The sequence below is a fragment of the Lutra lutra genome, chromosome 4 (genome assembly GCF_902655055.1).
Source record: "Lutra lutra chromosome 4, mLutLut1.2, whole genome shotgun sequence".
Classification (NCBI taxonomy): Eukaryota; Metazoa; Chordata; class Mammalia; order Carnivora; family Mustelidae; genus Lutra; species Lutra lutra.
In genome coordinates, this window is record NC_062281.1 from 9186698 (window position 1) to 9207621 (window position 20924).

Below are 20924 nucleotides of genomic sequence, written 5' to 3' on the forward strand. Positions count from 1 at the left end.
GCGGACCACTCCAGAGACCCACCGAGACTCGAGGCCTGGGCCGTGGCACCGTCTTCACATTCTGCCAGCTCTTTGCTGTCGTCTGAAACTGCTGGGAGCCCAGCCTCTTGAGCTACAGACCTGGGAGATGGCATACCTGCCTCCCTCCCTGCCAAGCCCCAGGCCCTCGGCCTGGCCCCAGGCTACCTTCCGGTCCGCGGCCTTACCCGGGGTCATCAGAAACGTGTCCGCAAGAAGGAAAACCATCTTAGAAATCTCCTGCTCTTGCTGTTTACCCAATGCTGTGCAGTGTTCTAGAAGCAGAGGTAACCTCACCCCAAACCTCCCAACCTCCCCAGCTCACTGGTGACTCTTATTTAACTAGTGAGGAAATGGAATCCCAGAGAACATCAGGGATCTTGGCCACAGCCAGTGAGGGGCAGACGGGCTCAGCCCAGGCAGGCCAGCGCCAGCACACTTACCCTGACCCCAGGGAACGAGGGCCCAGAAAGCAGGGACCAGCAAAGGGTCCCAGCTTGTGGGAGGCCTCCTCGAGGCCCAGGGCTCACACCCTGTGCTGCTGACCCCTCTCTTGGGCCTGATGGAGAGAAGGCAGGAGGCGAGCAGGACAGAGCAGACAAGGACAGCCTTCCCTGTCCCCGCTCTGTGAAGCCATACAGGGGAATTCAGACACACTTAGGTTCAAACCCACCTCCCCAATTTATTAGCAGTTTGACCTTGTAAAACTCTCCTAATCTCTTTGAGCCTCAGTTTCCTTATCTGTAAAACGGGGGCAATGAACCCTTTCTTGCCTTCCTCTGGGAATTTCTGTGAGGGTGGATGAAGGCTGTCTGGGGAAGCAGCCTGTAAACCAGGGGCTATGATACACCTTTGTTACTCAAAGCGTGGCCCTCCGGCCAGCAGCTTTGGCATCCCTGGGAGGTTATCTGAAAGGCAGAGTCTGGCCCAACCCCAGTGTACTGACTCTGCATCTGTATTTTCTTTCTTTTTTTTTTTCTTCTTTCTTTTTTCTTATTTATTTATTTATTTATTTATTGTGTTTTTTTAATTTTTTTTATTTAATTTTATTTTTTCAGTGTTCCAAGATTCATTGTTTATGCACCACACCCCGTGCTCCATGCAATACGTGCCCTCCTTAATACCCATCTCCAGGTTCACCCCTCCCCCCCCACTCTAAAACCCTCAGTTTGTTTCTCAGAGTCCACAGTCTCTCATGGTTCGTCTCCCCCTCTGATTTCCCCCAATTCACTTTTCCTTTCCTTCTCCTAATGTCCTCCATGTTATTCCTTACGCTCCACAAAATGGTCATCATCACTAGCCATCGGGGAGATTCAAATCAAAACCACACTGAGATACCACCTTACACCAGTTAGAATGGCCAAAACCAACAAGACAGGAAACAAGTGTTGGAGAGGATGTGGAGAAAGGGGAACCCTCTTCCACTGTTGGTGGGAATGCAAGCCGGTGCAGCCACTTTGGAAAACAGTGTGGAGATTCCTCAAAAAATTAAAAATAGAGCTTCCCTAGGACCCTGCATTTTCACAAGCCGGCAGGAAACAGGCATGCGCAGTGCAGCATGTTATGCTGTAGGACCCGAGCAGGCTTGGTGAGGGGAGGAGTGCTTGGAGGTTCGGACCATTGTGAGAAGGTCTGGTAACTTCCAGGGCCGGTGGAGACCAAAGGGTGGGGAGTGCGAAGCTTCATGAGTGGGAAGGCCTAAGAGGGGCAGCTACCAGGAGCTCAGAGCCCATCCCCCAGCTGGGGATGCTCCCCCGCTCACAGGCAGCCCCCTCCGGGTTGCAGGGGACATGCAGTCTGCCCTCAGCGAGGCTCTGACCGCAGCGCCCCCATCTGCTCTGCCACTTCGTTCCTCACCTGCAGAGGGAGCCTCCCCACCCCAGGGGCTGGGGACACTATGGCCCCTCCTTCAAGGGGCCAGCTAGGAAGCAGCTCAGAACACCAGCCAAGTAAAGCCACCAACGCCCCCAGCCTTCCAGCTCGAGCAACCTACCCTTTTTCAGATACACAGCTGGGGACCCTTGAGCCCGGCTCCTCACGGTCACCCGACACTTAAGACTTCCAAAGCCGGTGGCCTTTGAATTCCCCAACGTATCTTGATGCTGGAGATGGAAAGAGGCTGCATTATTACCCCGTGATGGTCAATTCAATTCCACAAACATTTATCCAACCCTAACCATGGCGAGGCACTGGGGCTACAAATATAAAAAAGAGAAGGTTCCCACCCATTGGTTTCTTCCAGTCTTTCAGAGCCCACAGACATATAAGGGGTAAATTCCAGCCCAGGGTGTTAGCTGCAGAGACACATGGAATTCCAGAGGGGGTCACTGTAGAAGAGGGAATGATTAATTCTACTGAGAAGGGAAAGCTAGAAAAGTTTCCCAGAAAACGTGAATCTGGGTGGGGTACTAATGTAGGAGTAAGAGTTCGTCAGTTGGAAAAGAAGGGGGATTTTAAGCAAAGGAAATGGCAGAAATGAAGTTAAAGAATTCTGTGGTGTTTTGAGGGCTAGAGCCCATGGTTCTCAGAGAGGAAAGAGAGGCAGGAGCCAGCCCGTAGAAGTCCTTATAGGTGTAGCTTGTATCCGGTGAGGATCAGAGGAAGGTTCCTAAGCTTGGAAATGAGGTCAGACTTCCAAAGCCTTGCCTTCCTTGCTAATCTCTGATCTCTCTTTCTGACTCTTTCCAGCACTCCCGCTGTGTGGGGGTGGCAGGATAAACCCGTTTTTATCAGCTTGTGTTTGGTTCCTAGAATTCTGCCTCCCCTCAGGGTTGCCTAACTGAGTTTCCCAGCTGTGGGAACCTTCGAAGCTAAATCAAAGTATCTGAAGGAACAGCTCTTCTTCCTTTTTAGAAGACCTGAGCTCAGTGCAAGGATGATGGCCTGGGGACGGGGGATGGGCCTCTGAGACCCGGAGAGTCCTGTACTTCTGAGAAAGGCGTGGGTGGCGGGTCCCAGACTAGAGCCCCCATGCAGGGGTCAGGCAACTGAGGTCAGGCAACTGAGGCAACTGAGGGCGTGAGGCAACTGTCAGCTGGACCATACACCAGCAGCCTAGACCCATGGCACAGGGTTCCTGTCTTGGTAAAGAGTACCTTCCACACCCCAAACCTAACCCGGACACAAGGTGCTGGGGACCCTGAGGGCAGGACCTGGCACTGAGGTCTCAGCACTGGGTGGTGTGGACTGTTCACGTCACTCATGATCCACGACTGACTCCTTACCCTTGTGCCTTAGGTAGCACTGAGAGCCCCGGGTCCTAGAGGGGAGCCCTGTGACAGCTGAGATGGGATTTCTGCCAGCCTGTCAAGCGATCCTGACAGCAATGGTGACCACAATCATAACGGTCACTGAGCTCTTTCTCTGAGGCAGAAACTGTCCTATAAGCTTTTCCAGGTATGACTTTACTCAGTCCTCACTAGAATTGGGAGATACAGGTGCCCCCCCCGCATCCTAGGTGATGATTCTGAGGAACCAAGGGACAAAGAGCAACAAGCTAGCAGTGGGCTGGGACCCAAACCTGGGACAGCCCGCCTCCACAGTCACCTCCTGAACAGTCCCTGTGACAGACGGTCTCTCCCAGGCTGAGGAGTTGGAGGGAGAGTTCATTCCTATTTTGCATTTTTTTTAAATGAAGACGTGTTTTACTTCTTGTAGACTAAAATCCATACCTACTAAGCAAGCAGTGGTCAGGGCATCAGAGGCTCTAATGACCAATAATTCAATACTTTTGTTCAGGGAAATGCCAAGTACTTATATGCACTCAGTAAATATCAGCTATTTTCATTATTAATAATCCTATAAGCTGGATCTGATCCTCAGGGAAATAGAGGAGAATTTTTTTAGGTCAGAGATTCCCAGGGATGTGATAGCTGCCCAGGAAGCGGGGTTGCTGACTAGGATCTCAGACCTCTTGACCACAAAATACCTATGGGAAGTGTGGACAGAGGTGTCCTATTAACAGAATCACATTGACACAGACCAGCCAAGGTGAGGGGACAGTACCTGGAAAGCCTGAATAAAAAATAAACCCACCCGGTCTGCGTTGTGCAACAGCCTTAATGCCCATGGGTCCTGCCTGACCATCACCAGCCTGAGAACCTGACCTCCCGCCGCACTCCCCGGCTCCATCTCCTCCTGGCAGATCTTACGTCAGGCCTCAGTCACCGTAGCAAGGAAAAATAAAGCCACAGTCATCCTCCCCCAAATGCTTTAACCTTTAAACTCAAAGGAGCTAACATTGCCTCGACTACTGTGTGTCTTGTGTTAGCTTCTCAAATCCTCACCAGAAGCCTTTGAGGTCAAGCCTCCATGTTACAGACAAGGAGTCTGAGGTTAGGAATCTGCCCGTGGTCTAAAAGCCCCAAACTGACAGGCTTGGGATTCAGTCCAAGAGCCCTCCCTGTCTCTTCTCTGGCTCCTGCAGCTACAGACCCTGGCCCGAGTCCTAAAATTCAGGGGTCCACCTTGCATGCCCTTTCTGGGATATCACTTATGAACACACACTCACACCCCTGCACAGGTGCGTGTGCAAAGGGCACATGGCAAAACTGCTAACACATCTACATGTCCTGAACACTGTAACATAAAGGGGCACCTGGGTGGCTCAGTCAATTCACTGTGTGACCCTGGATTTTTGTCTCAGGTCATGATCTCAGAATTGTGAGTTTGAGCCCTGCACGGGCTCTGCACTCAGCAGGGAATCTGCTGGAGATTCTCTCTCTCCCTCTCCCTTTGCCCCTCCTCCTGCTCAAGCTCTCTCTCTCTCTCTAAATAGAATCTTTTTTAAAATGTGAAATAAATTATGTACATCCATAGAATGGTTGGGTATGCTGCCATTAAAAAGAACGAGGTTCATTTTAAACAGAAAGTTAAACATTATGTGACATAATCAAGGTAGAAAATAATATTAAGAATAATATTATAAGATCTTACCATTTAAATAAACCAAAAAAAAAAAAGGATGCTTATAAACACAGAGACATTTTCTGGAAGATTCCATGAGAAACTGAAAGAGTAAAAATGGAGATCTGCATGTGGTTAGGAGTTGGGAAGTTAAGACAACTGCTTCCCTCTCTATCTTCATCTATCTTAATTCATGGTAACAGCGAAATTGCCAGCTTTGACCTCCAGACACAGTTACTTCATGTGGTTCAAACTAATATTTAACATTTTTCTTTTTAAACTATAATCATATTTTACTTGTACACTGGAAAGGAATGCTGGAGTCCAGCAGTCAGAGAGACATGCTTTTAGGGCTCTGGACAAGGTCCCATCATTCCAGTGACCAGTCTGCCCAGTGAGATAAGCTGGTGGGTCCCAGAAGGGAGTGCTCATCACTGACATGCCCTCTGACCCAGGTCATGAAGCGATTCTGCCCAGACGGACGCTCCCTCACACAGCCACAGCCTGAGCCATCACTGGTCCATGCGGTCTCCATTTCCCGAAGTCTGATGTCTATTCAGTCAGAGCACATCGGACACAGAACCCCCACACAGCTGCCACGACTCACCTGGGCCGAAGTTGTGCAGGCGATGTTGTCACTTGTCCAAGCATAGAAATCACACGAGACCTCTGATCCCACCGTGGACACCGCGAGGAAGCTGCAGGTCTCGTCCAGAGCACAGTCTGTGGGCAGAACGGGCCAGTCGGCGCCTGTCACTCTCAGGTGATGCTGAGGACAGACGGACACATGCCCCCACCCCCAACACACCCAAACACACACTCATCTGTAACCGGGACACTAGTGACCATCCCAGACTGGAGGGTTAATGATCTTGTAACAATCCTTGTAATCTACACACTCAATGAAGGAGAGTTGATGTTGCCCTCTCTGGCCTGGCTGCTGCTACAGAGAGATAGTTCTCCCAACCAGGACAAGCAGGACTACGAGGAATCCACATCCTTCATTTCTGCTCCCCTGTGTTTGGCACCGCATTGTTCCTGGTACACAGTAGGTGTATTATAAAATTTGAAGTGAAATTATGAGTTGGATATACATTTTGGGAATCCTTTGATTTTCCCAGTGTTTTTTTTAAATTTAAATTAAATTAGCGAGCATATAGTACATCATTAGTTTTTGATATAATGTCCAATGATCCATTTGTTGCGTATCACACCCAGTGCTCATGACTTCATGGGTCCTCCTTAATGCCCATCATCCAGTGTTCCGGTAAAATGTAATTTCTCATCAGGGTTTCAATGGTTCTTTTCGATTCATCTTGCCAACGTCAGCCGAGCCGATCTCTGTGTTGTGCCCACCTCCTCACCACCCCTTACCTGTCAAGCACTGCAGCAGGGGGGACTCAGAGCCAGGAATTTTGGACCTGTCCACTGCAGTGACATTGGCACCGAGGATCACTTGAGATTCTGGAACCTTCTCAAATTTCCGCATCACTGAAAGGAAAGCAGATTATTCAAATGTGACTCTAAAAGGCAGGGGGCTCTACAGCCAGAAAAATGGCCAGGTCAAGAAACCCCTTTCCATTCACAGCTCTTGGTCACACAGATGTCCCCAGGAGAGGAACTCCTTTTGAAAATACTTCATATCTGATGTGGAGAGCTATGTGTAATCATGTCTCCTTCTGCTCCCTCATTGTCAGGAGATAAGGAGAAAATCCAGTATTATGTTAGTCCTTATTACTCATTTTTCTCATTGATATGGATTTTCTCTCTAAATTTATAGTTTTTGGTCCTGATCATTGAATGCTAATTATCTTATAATTATTTTATTAAAAATTGAAAGTTTTATTTCCTTAAATCAATTTTTACTTCCTTCTGGAAAGCAGCAAGTTATCTTTTAAAAGACAAATAAAGCAGGCACAAGTGGGTTCACGTCCATCTGAAGACGTGTCCTGTGGCCCAGGCATCTTCATCACAGTCTTTGTTTGAATGATATTTCACTGTCTGTTTCTCTAGCTACCATCAACACGCCTGAGTTCTTCTCTGGTAGGAATGACAGAGACACATGCTCAGGAAACTAAGCAGAGGAGAAGAAATAAATATAAGATCTCGAGACAATAAGACTCAGAACTCATTCCTCACAAAGCGAAAAGTACAGTGGGCAACTCACAAGGAATGAGACTCATTTTTGAAACAAACAAACAAACAAATGCCCAGAGGTGTCAATGGTTTGTGAATAACTCTCAAAACCAAGCCCCAAATTCACCATTAGTTTTTTGCAGACGGAATTACAAGCACACACAAAAGCATCCATTCTCAGACACTATTGCTTCGTGAAACAGACTTATGGCTAGATTGGTTTTTATCACGTCAATATATTCAAGACCACCCAAAGCAAACTCTTCTCTATGTTTATAATTAGTGCAGAAAAAAAGTTCATTCCTTCTGACAAACAGGTGGGAGACAGGATGCTATTACGAGAGAAATAGCATGTTTTAACCTTCACAAATTCTGATATAGAAAAAAAATTCAAATTCTACCAGAGATTCCTTCCATGTGGATCACTGAAGTTGTCAAGTTCATGGGCTCAACCCACACTCAACTCTTCTGTTTTCATCTCTTCCTCTCTCTCCCTCTTATTTATTTATTTATTTTTAAATTTTTATGCCCCTTGCTCTCTTGTTTATAGAGCCTGCAGGTTCCAGTCCAGCAAACCCCCAAGCTATATTCAGCCCTTTGTCCCTAAAGTTTAACAGGTAGAGACAGAGGCTCACAACCTTGTAGCAGACTAAACAAAATGAGATAGGTCTTTCAGTTTCCTACAGAAGTCTTCCCAGAGGCTGAAAATGCGGTCAGTGTAGCACTTCAGTTAGACCATCTGCTGGTTTCCACAAAAGGGACACCTTGGTGACGAAGATCTTCACGCTACAGCATCCTGCGAGGAAGCTCATTGCCAAACAAAACAGAAACAATCCAAGCACTAAATTGCTGGTAATTCCATAGAATATCGCAGTAGCTGGCAGATTTCTACAGTCGAGGGGTACAATTTCCCACGGGCCACATTTTGACTCAGTGGGGTATTTGCAAATGTCTTGGGAAAGCGTAGAGGGTCCACATGAGAGCTATTTAGGGGCCCATCTCTTTCCAAGGCAAGGACAATGCTCTGAGAATACGTGAACACCCGCCAGCTGGCAGAGTGACAGAGGCCTACTTTCCCACGCATTAGATGGATGCACTGAAGAATGAAAGAAAGACTACCGAGATCACTGCAGCCCCAGGAAGCCTGGGGACATTGCAAAGATCCCAGCATAGACCTCTGGGCACCTGACGTGCTCTAGGAAGGCTTGGGCGCGGCTCAGCAAAGAGCAGAATGAGGAAACTGGATCTAGAATTAAAGGAAGATGAGCTTACGATATCTCCAGCAGCCAAAGTCAGCAAGTAAACGACTCACTCTGGGCATAAACTAAGGGTCTACCCATAGGTGATACAGAGAAGACAGAGGGGGACCACCACAAAGGGATGTAGCAGGCAGTGAGGGAAGAGCGCCAGCTCTCCCGAGTCCCTCCCTCGTGCGCTACCACCCCTCACCGACTCTGTGTCCTGGTGCACATTTCAATCTCTAAGAGCCTGATTTTGTGGTTGGGAGGATTAAACCAAAGAACATGGAAAAGCTGGTATACGACCGCAGTTCAGCAGCTGCTGGGTCCCTTGGCGCCCCACAAGGACACCTGCCTCACTCACTATCAGGGCCCGTAAAGCTGGCCGCAGGATTTGCAGCGGTGGGACACTCTCCATCCCTGATGGTCTTTAGGGAACAATTTCAAAGACGCCCAAATAATTACAGCGGCTCTTTCATTCTGCTGACAAGCACCAACAACCATGGGATAGAACAAAAAGTAAGCTACGATCCTAGCCCCAGAGGGTAATATTACCTAAGGAGGCTAGAACCCAGAGTGGAGGGTGAGGCGTGTGATTCTACTTTATCCCGAGAGCAGTGCAGAACCTCTGAAGAGTGGCAAGGGGCAATGCATAAACAGAACAGCTTTGTAGATAGTTGTTCTGAAGCATCGTGGAAAAATTGTTGGGGGGGGGCACGCTGGAGCAGGAGGATGAGGGCAGGTTACAGTAGTAATCCCTGTGGGTGGAAACCCGGAGCTGGACACAGCAGGTGGAAAGGAGGCAAATCTCCCCCACCTCCATCCCACCCGGAGATAAAGCTGACATCTATACCTGGGCTTTTTCTAGAGGACAAAGGCCTCAAAAATAGGACTGCAATCCCTCTCCCCAAGGGGAAGTTCCTCTCAAAGTCAAGTTGATTGGCTTCCAAGAAGGAGCTACTGACATCCCATGGGGACCCAGCTTCTTAACATGGAAATCCTCCTGATTACCCGGAGAGGGAAACCTGAAACTCCGAGCTTTGCATAAGAAGCCAGAGACTGTGAGGTCCAACCTGGAGGCTGTTTGTCAGCTGGAGCCTCGCAGATGCGTCACTGGAGTTGACAAGGCTGTCCTGTTGCTCATAAGCCCTTCTGGGACCACTGACGAAGCTGTCTTTTCTGCTCTGGATGAGCACAGGGCCCAACGAAGCCTGAAACGCTTTGCCTAGTGCAGATTAAACTCTGGGCACCAAGGTATCCATCCACAGGGAAGCAGAAAGGAGAGGAGTTAAAAGGCAAGCATCTTGGGTGACGATCCCAGAATAGCCAGGGTTGTCAGGGCCCAGAAAATTGCTCCACACTGTGGCCGGCCTCTGCCTCACTTGGAAAGGGTGGCTGGGTACACCGGCCCCATGGCCAAGAGCACCTTCAATCGTTAATGCCCCTGATTGCTGGGGGGGGGAAGGATTAGACTTTCCCTGGATTTACAGTTTATTCATGGGGACGTGCGCACACAGCTGGGCACGCACATGCACCCACACACGCGTGCACGCACATACACACACACACACACACACACACACACACACACGCATTCTTGAGATGCATTAGTGCTTTGCTGAAGAAGGGAATGATTGTTCTGAGCATTACAAAATGGATTTTCTCAGATGTCGGATGTGATTAGCTGCCGCCAGTTCCCTAGAGAGCAAGAGCACGTAGGCTGTGTGTGTGTGTGTGTGTGTGTGTGTTACAAGTGTGTAGAAGTCTGTGTGCATGGGCAGGTGTGTGCTTCATAAGGAAGTAGATAACCCGAAGCAGAAGCAGATTGCTGTCATGGAAAGAATGGGTTTGGGGGTCAGACACTCACTGGTTCAAATTCTAGGTACATTATACCTTGATTAGTGAGGGAGGGAAGTCATGGAGACAATTCCTGCCTCAGTTTCTTTGGCTAAATGACTGGGGACACTAACATCTACCCCTCAGAGCCTCTGTGAAGCTCACCACACTGCATGTACATCAGACCCTCTCCTTACGCAGAAATCTGAGAGAGACACCTGACTGGTCAGTGGGTTAAGCCTCTGCCTCCGGTCTGCCTCCGGCCCGGGGCCATGGTCATGATCTCAGGGTCCTGGGATCGAGCCCTGAATCGGGCTCTCTGCTCAGCGGGGAGCCTGCTTCCTCCTCTCTCTCTCTGCCTGCCTCTCTGCCTACTTGTGATCTCTCTCCCTCTGTCAAATAAATAAATAAAATCTTTAGGAAAGAAAGAAGGAAGGAAGGAAGGAAGGAAGGAAGGAAGGAAGGAAGGAAGGAAGGAAGGAAAGAAAGAAAGAAAGAAAGAAAGAAAGAAAGAAAGAAAGAAAGAAAGAAAGAAAGAAAGAGGGAAATCTGAAAGATATGGGCAGCTGGTGTCAGCCCTGTCTGCTCAGGTGTGCAAAGGTCAGCCAGACCTCAGGCAGGAAGGTGGCTGCAGAATGGTCGGGCAAAGCCCTAAAGACTTGGAAAGGTCAGAATTGGGCATGCCTCTGCCTGTTTCTTGATTCACAGAGGAGGAAACGGGCGGCTAATATGACTGAGTCTTCTCATGATTCTGATAAGCTTACTGCCTCTCTCAGTCACGTCATGGCTAACATGTTCAACTCCCCTGCAAGGCAGGCATGAACAGCCCCATTTGACTGAGGAGTAAACTCTTGAAGGCCAGTAGCTTGCTCAGACTACAGAGCTGCTCAAGGCCACCACCGAGATAGAACTAGTTCTGACCCGACGACTCCCATCACACTTGCTATTGTAGGTCAAGTGTCGGCTCACCCGGGACTTTCCCACCCATCACGTCACTGAACAGATGTGCCTTGCTCAGGATGGTGCTCAGTGAATGCTCGTTGCCCTTGTAGGATGGCATTGGCCCTTCAGGGTCGGGAGAATGCTGGGGGGACTGAGGGTCAGAGAAGTTGAGAGATTAGCTCTGGTCACCCAGCAAGTGAGTTATGGAACCAGGACTGGCATTCAAGTTTTCCCACAATATCCAGATGAAAGAGAAAAGCTGACCAGCTTATTAGAGGCTCACTGCCCACAAGAACGGGGAACTCAGCTCGTTCATTATTTTTAAATCCATGCCTCATACACACTGGAGTATTTGGGGGTGATGTTTCGTGACGTCTGAAATTTACTCTCCAATGATCAAAAATAAAAGAGAGAGGAAGAACAAGGAGGAAAATGCTGACAGTTTTTGGACCTAGGTGGTAGGTGACTTGTTTATCCCACTTTCAGATCCTACACAGATTAAAAATTTCCAAAATAAAGTCAGAAACAAATGCAGTTCATGGGTTTCTCCGCTTCTAGAAGTTCCCTGAGAGCCCATGCCCTCTCCCCAGTTACGTGGCTGGTTTCACCCCCAGCGCATACTCAGACACTGGGAGTCGGAGAGAGGGGCCTCCATTTCCGACCACAGTAGCCTCCGCCCCTCGCCGTCCACGCAGAAGGCCTTCCCACTGTCCCTGTTCCTCTGGCTGGCTTGGTACTGGCCGTTCTGGTCACACCACAGGCCCTCCTCACTCTTCTGACATTCAGTGACACCTGCAACGGAGACATGAGTTCACCATCACTGATGTGCTTTCGGGACCCCTTTCCTTGGTGGTCCCAGGTGGCCCGTTGTTGACATCTGATTGCAAGTCACAGGCCTCACCCAGACACCCCCCAGCTTCAAATTCATCAGTATTCCCACCCTTTGGTCAAAGACTGCTGGGGGGCCACTAAACCCCGAGGTCTGGCTGCGCCCATCTAACTATACACACGCCCCCTGTGCTTCCACAGTGCACAGGGCACTCAGCACCCGGAGCTCTCCTTCGTCTCGGATGCAGCCCTCGATGCAATCCCTGCTTCCTCAGGGAGGCCCCGGGACCCCAACATCTCGACATTACATGCTCCCATCCTTCCATACCTCTCCTCATTGCTGCAGCATGGCTTTTATTTCCATTTGTCCCTGTGAATGAACGGTTTGACAACTGCCCTCCTCACTTCCTAGAGAACCTCCAAGCTGGCAGGAACTTGATCTGGTTTTGCTCCCTGTAGGATCCCAGGGTCTCGCTCAGTGTCTGCCATAACACAAGCTCCCCCATTGTGAGACTGTGATTTATAATAAGAAATATTTGGACTTCCTTTCATTTCTGGCACCCAGTCCCTGAAAGCTCCTGTCATTTCCTAAGTGGTGAAAAGAGGTCACTTTGGGACTGCTCTTAAGGATGGGGTTGCCAAGACAACCACACATGTGACCAGAGCATTGAAACTTTCAGTCTCTACCTCTGACCTCTGATCACCAATGGCCGATGATTCAATCAAGCGTGCTTTGTAATGAAACATCCCTAAAAACTCAGAAGATGGGGTTCTGAGAGCTTTCTGGTGGGCGAACACGCAGAGATGTGCAGAGAGCAATGTGCCTGGAGAGGCGTAGAACCTCCAGGCCTCTTGCCCATGCCACACCCTGTGCCTGTCTTACCTGCCTGTTCCTGAGATCTACCCCATTATCATAAACTGGCAGTCTACTGAGTAAAACATTTCTGTGAGTTCTGTGAACTGTTCTGGCAAATTAATCACACCCGAGGAGGAGGCAGTAGGAACCTCGGCTTCAGAGCCAGTTGATTGGAAATACACATAAGAACCTGGACTTATGAGTGACACCTGAGTGGGAGGGGGGTCAGTGGAGCTCCCAGCCTGTAGCTTGTCCATCAGAAACACAGGTAGTAGCCTGGGCTTTCCACTAGGCACAGGATGGGGGCAGTGGGGTCATTCTTATGGGACTGAGTCCTCAATCTGTGGGATCTGGTACTATTTCTGAGAGGATAGTGTCCAAATTGCTTATGGTTCGTGTGGGGAAACCCCCACCATACACACACACACACACACACACACACATTGGAATTACGTCCAGAAACACTCCCCCCCCCAAAAAAAAAGACCCAATCAATAAATACTAGCTGAATCCATGGATAAATAACTCTATTCCTGTGCTTAAGCTATTTCCTCTGCCCCAAAGTCTCTCTTCTCCACCTGCTCCATGATTAGCCCCCACTTGTCCTTCCAGACCTGGTGTCAGTTGCTACAGTAGCATAAAACAACCATCTTCATTATATTAGTAATTACACACATTCATCTGCATACTCACATGTCTTCTTTTCCTATCAGACGCTAAACTCCCTTAGGACAAGGAATTTATCTCTACTTGTTTCATGTATTCAATCAAAATTTAAGATTAAAAAAGGTGCTTGATACATTTTTGACGAATGATATCAAAAGAGAATACCTTGACTTGGTTCTCCAGGGCTGTCAAGAAGTGGAAAATGTTCTTTCGTGCAGCCCAGGACTTGTGAACATCTAGTTTTCTCTATTTTAAGACTATTAGTTATATGACTAACTAATGATCAATTACAACTTTGGGGGGAGAAACTACAAAGGCTACTTTTTAAATAGGATGTTTTGCATGCCATGCATGTCATATATGAATTAAAGCATCAATAAATCAACAAATAAACGAAGAGCTACTCGGTTATCAACAGAACCTCCAAAATCATCTGGTAGACTTGCACAGTTAGGAAACAGAGGAAGAAAGTATTTGTGGGTGAGAACAGTAATATAGAGGAATTGAGATTCTAAGAGCTAGCCTAACACCAAGAAAGAAACCAAGGAAATACTGTAATCACTTGACATCTCTTAAAACTTCACAGACCCTCCTCCCTTGTGCTTCACTTTCATATAATTCCATCTAAGAACACGGATCAGACAAGAACACAGGCAGAATGGTAATATTAATGAGTCATGGAGATGTTCTTAGATACAAACATACCCAGAGAGTAGACTCTACCATTGACCCTGGAGACTCACTGGAATCTATTCTGTTACTCAAGGAAGACACCCAGGAGAATGGGGATGATATGACAGTCCTCCACTTCTGCACGGAGATGCAATCAAAGCTCACCCCCAAAGCAGGATGGGGATGATTCTTACGGCTCACCTTGAATATCTTAATGGGCCGCACGTTGTTGTGGACTGAAGGTTTATGTCCTGCCAAATTCAGATGTTGAAGCCTTACCCCTCAATGTGATGGTATTTGGAGGTAAGACTCTGGTGCTTAGGTTTAGAAGAAGTCATAAGGGTGGGGTCCCTGTGATGGGATCAGTGCCCTTACGAGAAGAGAAAGACACAGGAGATCCCTCACTCTGTGTATGCACCAAGGAAAGGCCACGTGAGGGTATAGCCACGGTATAGCCTCCTGGTATAGCCAGGAGGAGGGCCCTCACCAAGACCCTGACCATACCAGTGCCCTGATCTCAGACTTCCTGCCTCCCAGACCATGAAAAATAAACATTTGTTGTTGAAGCCACGTAATCTAGGGTAATTTGTACGTAGCAGCCCGAACTAAGACATGCTTCATAACCATCTTATGAGGGAGGTATCATGAGCCCCATCTAACAGATAAGGAAGCTGACACTCAGAAAAGGAACGAGGGAGGCCTCAGTCATAGTGCCAGCAGGAAGGAGGGGGGAACAACCTGGGTCTGGCTGGTGTGAAGCCTCAGGATCCTCCTCTCGTCCCTGCCATTTCGACAGCACCCACCCACTGCCACCTCATAAACAAGGATCCGAGGATTGCATTGATCCCTTTTTAAGAAAATATTCCTCTGGGGGGTGCCTGGGTGGTTTAGTAGGTTAAGTGTCTGACTTCAGCTCAGGTTATGATCTCAGGATCCTGGGATTGAGCCCTGCCATCCGGCTAGGTACAGAGTCCGCTTGTCACTCTGAGGGACTCCTTGGCTGCCACTCCCCCTGCTCATGTTTTCTCTCTCTCGCTCTCAATAAATTAATAAAATCTTTATTTCTGGTCAGGAAACTAATGAGAGAAGGTGACTTGATCTCTTTGGGTGAATTATTTTAAAATTCTAAAATTATTCAGATTTAAATCTTTGATGGTTTGCTTCATGTTAGCATAATTTTAGGCTAACATGGAAAGATGCACACAATGAGGCAGGCTGTGGGTCCTTGCTAGGAAAAACCCAACAACACCCAGGTGACTCTCAAGTAAGTAGGCCAAGTGAAATCACATGACCTATGGGAAGGCCACATGTACACTCAGTCCTAAGAAATTTATAGGGCCAGAAAGGGAACATGAGCTACATACTTGTAATGACTGTGGGTGGAAAATGTCTTACATTTCTCAATCTGATAAGGGTGACTTACAAAAATCAGAAGTTTCAAAATCAGACAATGCCAAGATCAAACAAAGACCAGCTATGTTACCTATTAGTTGAATGACTTTGGTAAAATTACTTCTCTGAGTCTTTGCCTTCTTATCTGTAAAGGTTGGGCTAATAATATTTACCCAGAAGGGGGTTCGATAGGATTTAATAAGATAACAGAGGTAAAATGTCTGGCCTAGATCCTAGCAGAGGAGTATAGGCATTCAGCAGTGGGGCCCCTTTGATTACTATGCTCTCTATGCAATGCTTCTCCAGCATGGGCAACTATGTGCCCCACCCAAGAGACATTCAGCAATGTCTCCAGACATGTTTGATTGTTGCAACTTGAGGGGAGGGTGTGCTACTGACATGTAATAGGTAAGGGTCAGTGATGTCCCTAAATAAACATCCTGCCATGCATGGGACAGTCCCCAAAAAGAATGTTCTGTCCCAAAATTTCAATAGCGCCAAGGCTGAGCCACTCTGCTGTGTCCCCATTGCATTGTAGGGTTTCTCTTTCACACTAGAACCCTGCAGGACTTACAGTGCATGTGGCTGAAAGCTCCAGGGGAAATGGTCGTTCTGCCCAGGGGACATGAGACGCAGGCCATGCTCCCTGCCCGTTCTTGGTAGAATCCAACAGGACAGGGAATACAAATATCCTTCTGAAAATAGCTTCCTTCAGGACACTTAACTAGAAAAGATCAACAGAGAAATGATGTTAAAGAGAAGCTCTTGCTTTGTAGTTGAACCTTAAAACACACAGGGTATGCTAATTCCCAGCAGCAGCACAAGAGCTCATTCACTTAACCAGTACCCACAGAGAATCTGCTACCTGCCAGGCTCCCACAATCAAGGTTAAGCTGTGGGAATGGTGGACAAGCTTCCTGCTCCCCAAGAGCTGACAGGATGTAGGATAAGAAGCGTCAGAAAAGAACTTCAGATATGGGTAAAGTGAGGCGGGAGAGCAGCACTTGTTAGTAATGAAGCCCTCTGAAAGGTGATGTTTGACACTGAATGATGGGGAATGCCCTAGGCAAAGAGCTAGGTGAGGAGAACCCCAAGCAGAGGGAACCACAAGGACAAAAGTCCTGAGGCAGGAATGAGTTTGGATTATTTAAGGAATGGAAAGGAAAAAGCCAGACAAAGCCAGCTATGAAGCTAGAGCTTAGTAGACAAAGGGAAGAGTGGCCGGAGATGAGGTTGGAGAACAACCTGAAACAGGAGGGTCCATCCCTCGGTCACCATGGGAACACTGCCCTAAGTGAGGGCCATGGTGGAGCTCAGCCAGGGGGAAAAGCTTTGGAGTTGGCCAGACTGGCTCATATCCCTCTACCTGCTACTCCCAAATGACCTTGGACTTCTTAGAGCCTCCATTTTCTCCTCCATGAAAATTAGTATCATCCCATGGGAATGTAGGATGATGTACAGAAGGCACAGATCATCATGCCAGACTCTTATGTGTGCTCAGCAAATGGTCATGATTTTTTTAAAGTTTTTATTTTTATTCCAGTTAATGAACATCCAGTGTTATATTCATCTCAGGTGTACAGGATCGTAATTCAGCAAATCCATGCACCATCCAGGGCTCATCACGACACATGCACTCCTCAATCCCCATCACCTATTTAAACCATCCCCCCGCCCATCACTATTTTTTTTTTAAGATTTTATTTATTTATTTGACAGACAGAGACCACAAGCAGGCAGAGAGGCAGGCAGAGAGAGAGGAGAAAGCAGGCTCCCCTCAGAGCAGAGAGCCCGATGTGGGGCTCAATCCCAGGACCCTGGGATCATGACCTGAGCTGAAGGCAGAGGCTTCAACCCACTGAGCCACCCAGGCGCCCCCATCACTATTTTTATACTTGAGGGAATCCTTCCTTGGAGCCGGCCTCAGTGCCCCTTCTGTCCAAACAGGGCAATCTCAGCAGGTCAGCACCATCACCTTTGACTCATGTGGCCCTTTCCTGTTGGTGGGTCATCAGTGGCATTGCTCAGATCTGCGACCACAGTGAGGTGAGACACCCAGTACACAGGATTTGTGGAGGCCCTCACTGTTGGGTTGCTGGGTTTCTGACTTACTCAGAAATATCAAGTGTGACCCTGAGAGTGAAGCCTCCGTGCATCTTGCCCCCAGATGCCTCATTGGCCTCATCCCTCACCTCCCAGTGCTACCCGTTAGTCTGCAGAATCTCGGAGCTTTCTGTCCCTCTGACACCCAGTCTTTCCTAATTTGCTTCCTCTGATATGACATGGGCTGAGAAGCTAGAAACTCCAACTGGAGAGACGCCTATCTTATAAGAGTTCTAAGTTAGGGTCCAGAAAGTAAACATGAACTAGGCCACACTGATTTAAGAACTCAGAGAAGGAGTGGGAGAAAGAGGTTCTTTCTGCTTTCTTTGTTGGTGCTGGGTTGTGTTCCCAAGATATTGCCAAATGACTTCCAGAAGAAGTGAGCTGTTCCCTGGTGAAGGTGGGGGCTGGAAGCTTGTCCACTCTTAGGACACTTTCTCTGTGCCTGGCACCCTGCCATATGTTTCGTGGACATGACCACCACACACCCGTGAGTTGGGATTTTAACCTCATTTCACAGAAGAGAATGCAGAGCCTTGGGACATTCGTGCTGACTCCCTAGCATGCTTTTCTGCAAAGGGCAGTGAGGATGTAAAATCAGAGGCTATGCCAAGCATGGTGCCAGACTGTTTCAACGTGTTATCTCAAGGCCCTATGAGAAAGGTACCTTCTCCTAGACCAGAGACAGCTGAAGCTTAAAGTCAAGGCAGACCAGAAGGTGAGGTGAAAGAGGTGGGATGTGAGCCCTGTTCCCTGCTCCATCCACCAGTTCAACCACCTTCCCTTGCCGAAGAAGTGAGTGCGGACGTGTGGGACGTGGAGCCAGTGTTGACCTGACCCGCACTACCTGTAGTGTGCACACGTACTCGGCACGTCTGAGTAAACCAGAAACTCGAGAAACAGCTTGGAAACTGAGCACTGTGTTTTCCGGTCCGCCCTGAGCGATTAATACCCTCCCTTAGAGAGTGGGGTTTCGTTATTCCTATGAGTCAGCTCGCTGATCATCTCGAGTGTTTGAACCCCAGAACTGTGACTGTTTTTTCAGGAAGTCTCCAGATTCGTTGCTGAAGGAAAACAAAGCCTTCTCCACCAGCCCGAGGTGTTCTGTCTGCGAACCCAGCATGCAGGACGAGGGGCCGAAGAGGGGAGCAGGGACTAATTTTTGTCTCAAGCTCAGTAACTTGCAGGCCTCGCGACTATGCACCAGGAACCTGTGTCCCGTTTCTCTCTGCTTGGGCCGCCAAAGCCTTTCCACCCATGGAAACCCCATGTAAGTCAGCACCAGGTAGAGGCAGGTGTGGGCTCTCGAAGAACCCCCCCATCCACAGCAACAGGTTGGGCTTATCCGTCAATTAACCCCCTCCACGAACTCATCAGAAACCCTTTTGGTCTCAGTTCCCTCCTTCATAAAATGAGACAATTTGGCTGGTTTGAGTTTGAGAGCTTCACAAAACTTCCAGGTCATGCTGTCCCTCCTGCCAACCCATCCCGATGGGCCCCAAACAATGACACACGTGTCTTTGCGGAGGAAGGACATCTGGGAAGAAGTGTAAGCATCCTTCACTCCTTAATCTGCTCTGCTCAACCCCATATCTGGCCCTGTCACTCTCCAACCTGAAATCCTCCCCCCAACAGCCCCCGCAGGCTGGCCCTGGCAGGCCCCAGGCCCCTCCCATTCTGGCTCCTTCCTAGCTCTCTGGGTACGTCTCCTGTCATATCCCCACACAACCCCACTCTCTAGCCACATAAGCCATCTGCACTGTCCCCCTAAAGCCACAGTTTTGCAACGCCCTGCACCAGTCTCCTCTTCTGGAATGCCCTTTGACACTGTAGCACCCTGAGCACGGGGGCACGCATGCACACGCACATACATGCACACACACACAGGCACACACCCCACTTCTTATCTGTTCTTGCCTGAGCAGCGATTCCAAGGTGCCTTTCAAGATGTCAAGCCGACCCTGCCACCCCAGCAAGTCTTCCCTGAATGCCCTGATTGCAATGTCAAAGGCTTTGACATGGACATTTATCTGGCTTTTCATTTCCCTCTTCCACACCCAGACTGTGAGTTCTTTAAACACAGAGCTATGACCTTGGCCTGCCTAAGTATGCAAACTGATGTTTAACACATAATTACGATTTGAAAACTTGAATGGATGGCTACACGCATAGACGGGAAGAAGAAAGGAAGAGGAAAGAAAGGAGGAGGAAGGAAACAAGATGTAACATATTACTTCAGGGGAAAAAAAAATAGAGAACTAGCTCTGTTATAAGAACTTGTAGTGGATGAGTGAAAGTTTACGCTGTCTAGAATGGAAAATAGAAAATCCAGATAATTTCTCTAAGATTTTCCTTAATGGACTGAACTGGTATGAAGGTGGCCGACCGGTCATTCTAAAGGGAAGCTGAGTGGTTGGCCTCGAGGCAAGAGGGTGAATGTAACTGACCCCATCGAAGCTGCAAACCAAGCCCCTTCCTCCCTGTGGTCTCTGTTCACAGAACACAAGCTTCCATGCCTACATGAGTCACGGGAGGGGGACATTCCCACTCAACCCCCTGAGTCATTGCCCTCTAGGGGGAATCATACAGCTTAGCCCCCCTGAGATGACACACAGAAACCCTGCTTCGTCTCCACAGGACAACGCTCTGCTTGCAGCCACACAGCTGTGTTCCAGATGTGCCTCAGAAGGGGCAAAGAGCCAATAAGAATAGACACAAGAATCCAACGGTGTGATTTCACTAAGAGCCCCTTTGTTGAGAAGATCGACACGTGATGCAGAGGACAGAGCATCTGGAATCAGTGGAGCTGAGTTTGGATCCCAGCAGGGCCAATCAACGAGGCCATTTGTGGAGCATTCCCACATGTGAAGGGATATACTTGTATTGATTACATGATGTTGTGCAAACCACGACCCCCCTGAAATAGGTCTTATTTTCCCTGTTTTTCAGATTATGCCTAGCAAGGATGAGCAATGTCCCAAGAACCCACTCTGAGAAGGTGTTGGACCCAGGACTTGTATCCACATGGCTTCCAAGAGCAGTTTCCTAATACCACTGGCTCCCTCATCCATACTATGGGATTGATAATACCTGACCCTCTAGACCAGAGAAATGCTAGGAAGACCCAGCACATATTAGAAACTCAGTAACAAGTAGATATTATCACTGACAGCAGAGAAAACCCAGAGCTTTCAGTGCTGCTTTTGTGATCTCCATTCCAGGTCTTTCTAACCATTTGGAATAAGGAGGTAGGGCTGAATGGCACGATCAACGATTCTTTGGAGTCAATAAAGAGCCATAGCTGTGAAACAGAACGTAGGTTTATCCAGAGC

At 48.4% G+C, this 20924-nt stretch overlaps 1 protein-coding gene across 1 annotated transcript in view; it reads right to left on the minus strand.

The window, feature by feature from the left end:
* Positions 1-20924, minus strand: part of TG (thyroglobulin) — a 237827-nt gene that overhangs the window by 175331 nt on the left and 41572 nt on the right. The window contains exons 21-25 of the mRNA XM_047727291.1: positions 16064-16213; positions 11697-11867; positions 6298-6414; positions 5531-5646; positions 2012-2120 (exon numbers count right to left, since the gene is read on the minus strand). Of these exons, the coding sequence (XP_047583247.1) occupies positions 2012-2120; positions 5531-5646; positions 6298-6414; positions 11697-11867; positions 16064-16213 (663 nt within the window). The remainder of the gene's footprint in view (positions 1-2011; positions 2121-5530; positions 5647-6297; positions 6415-11696; positions 11868-16063; positions 16214-20924) is intronic.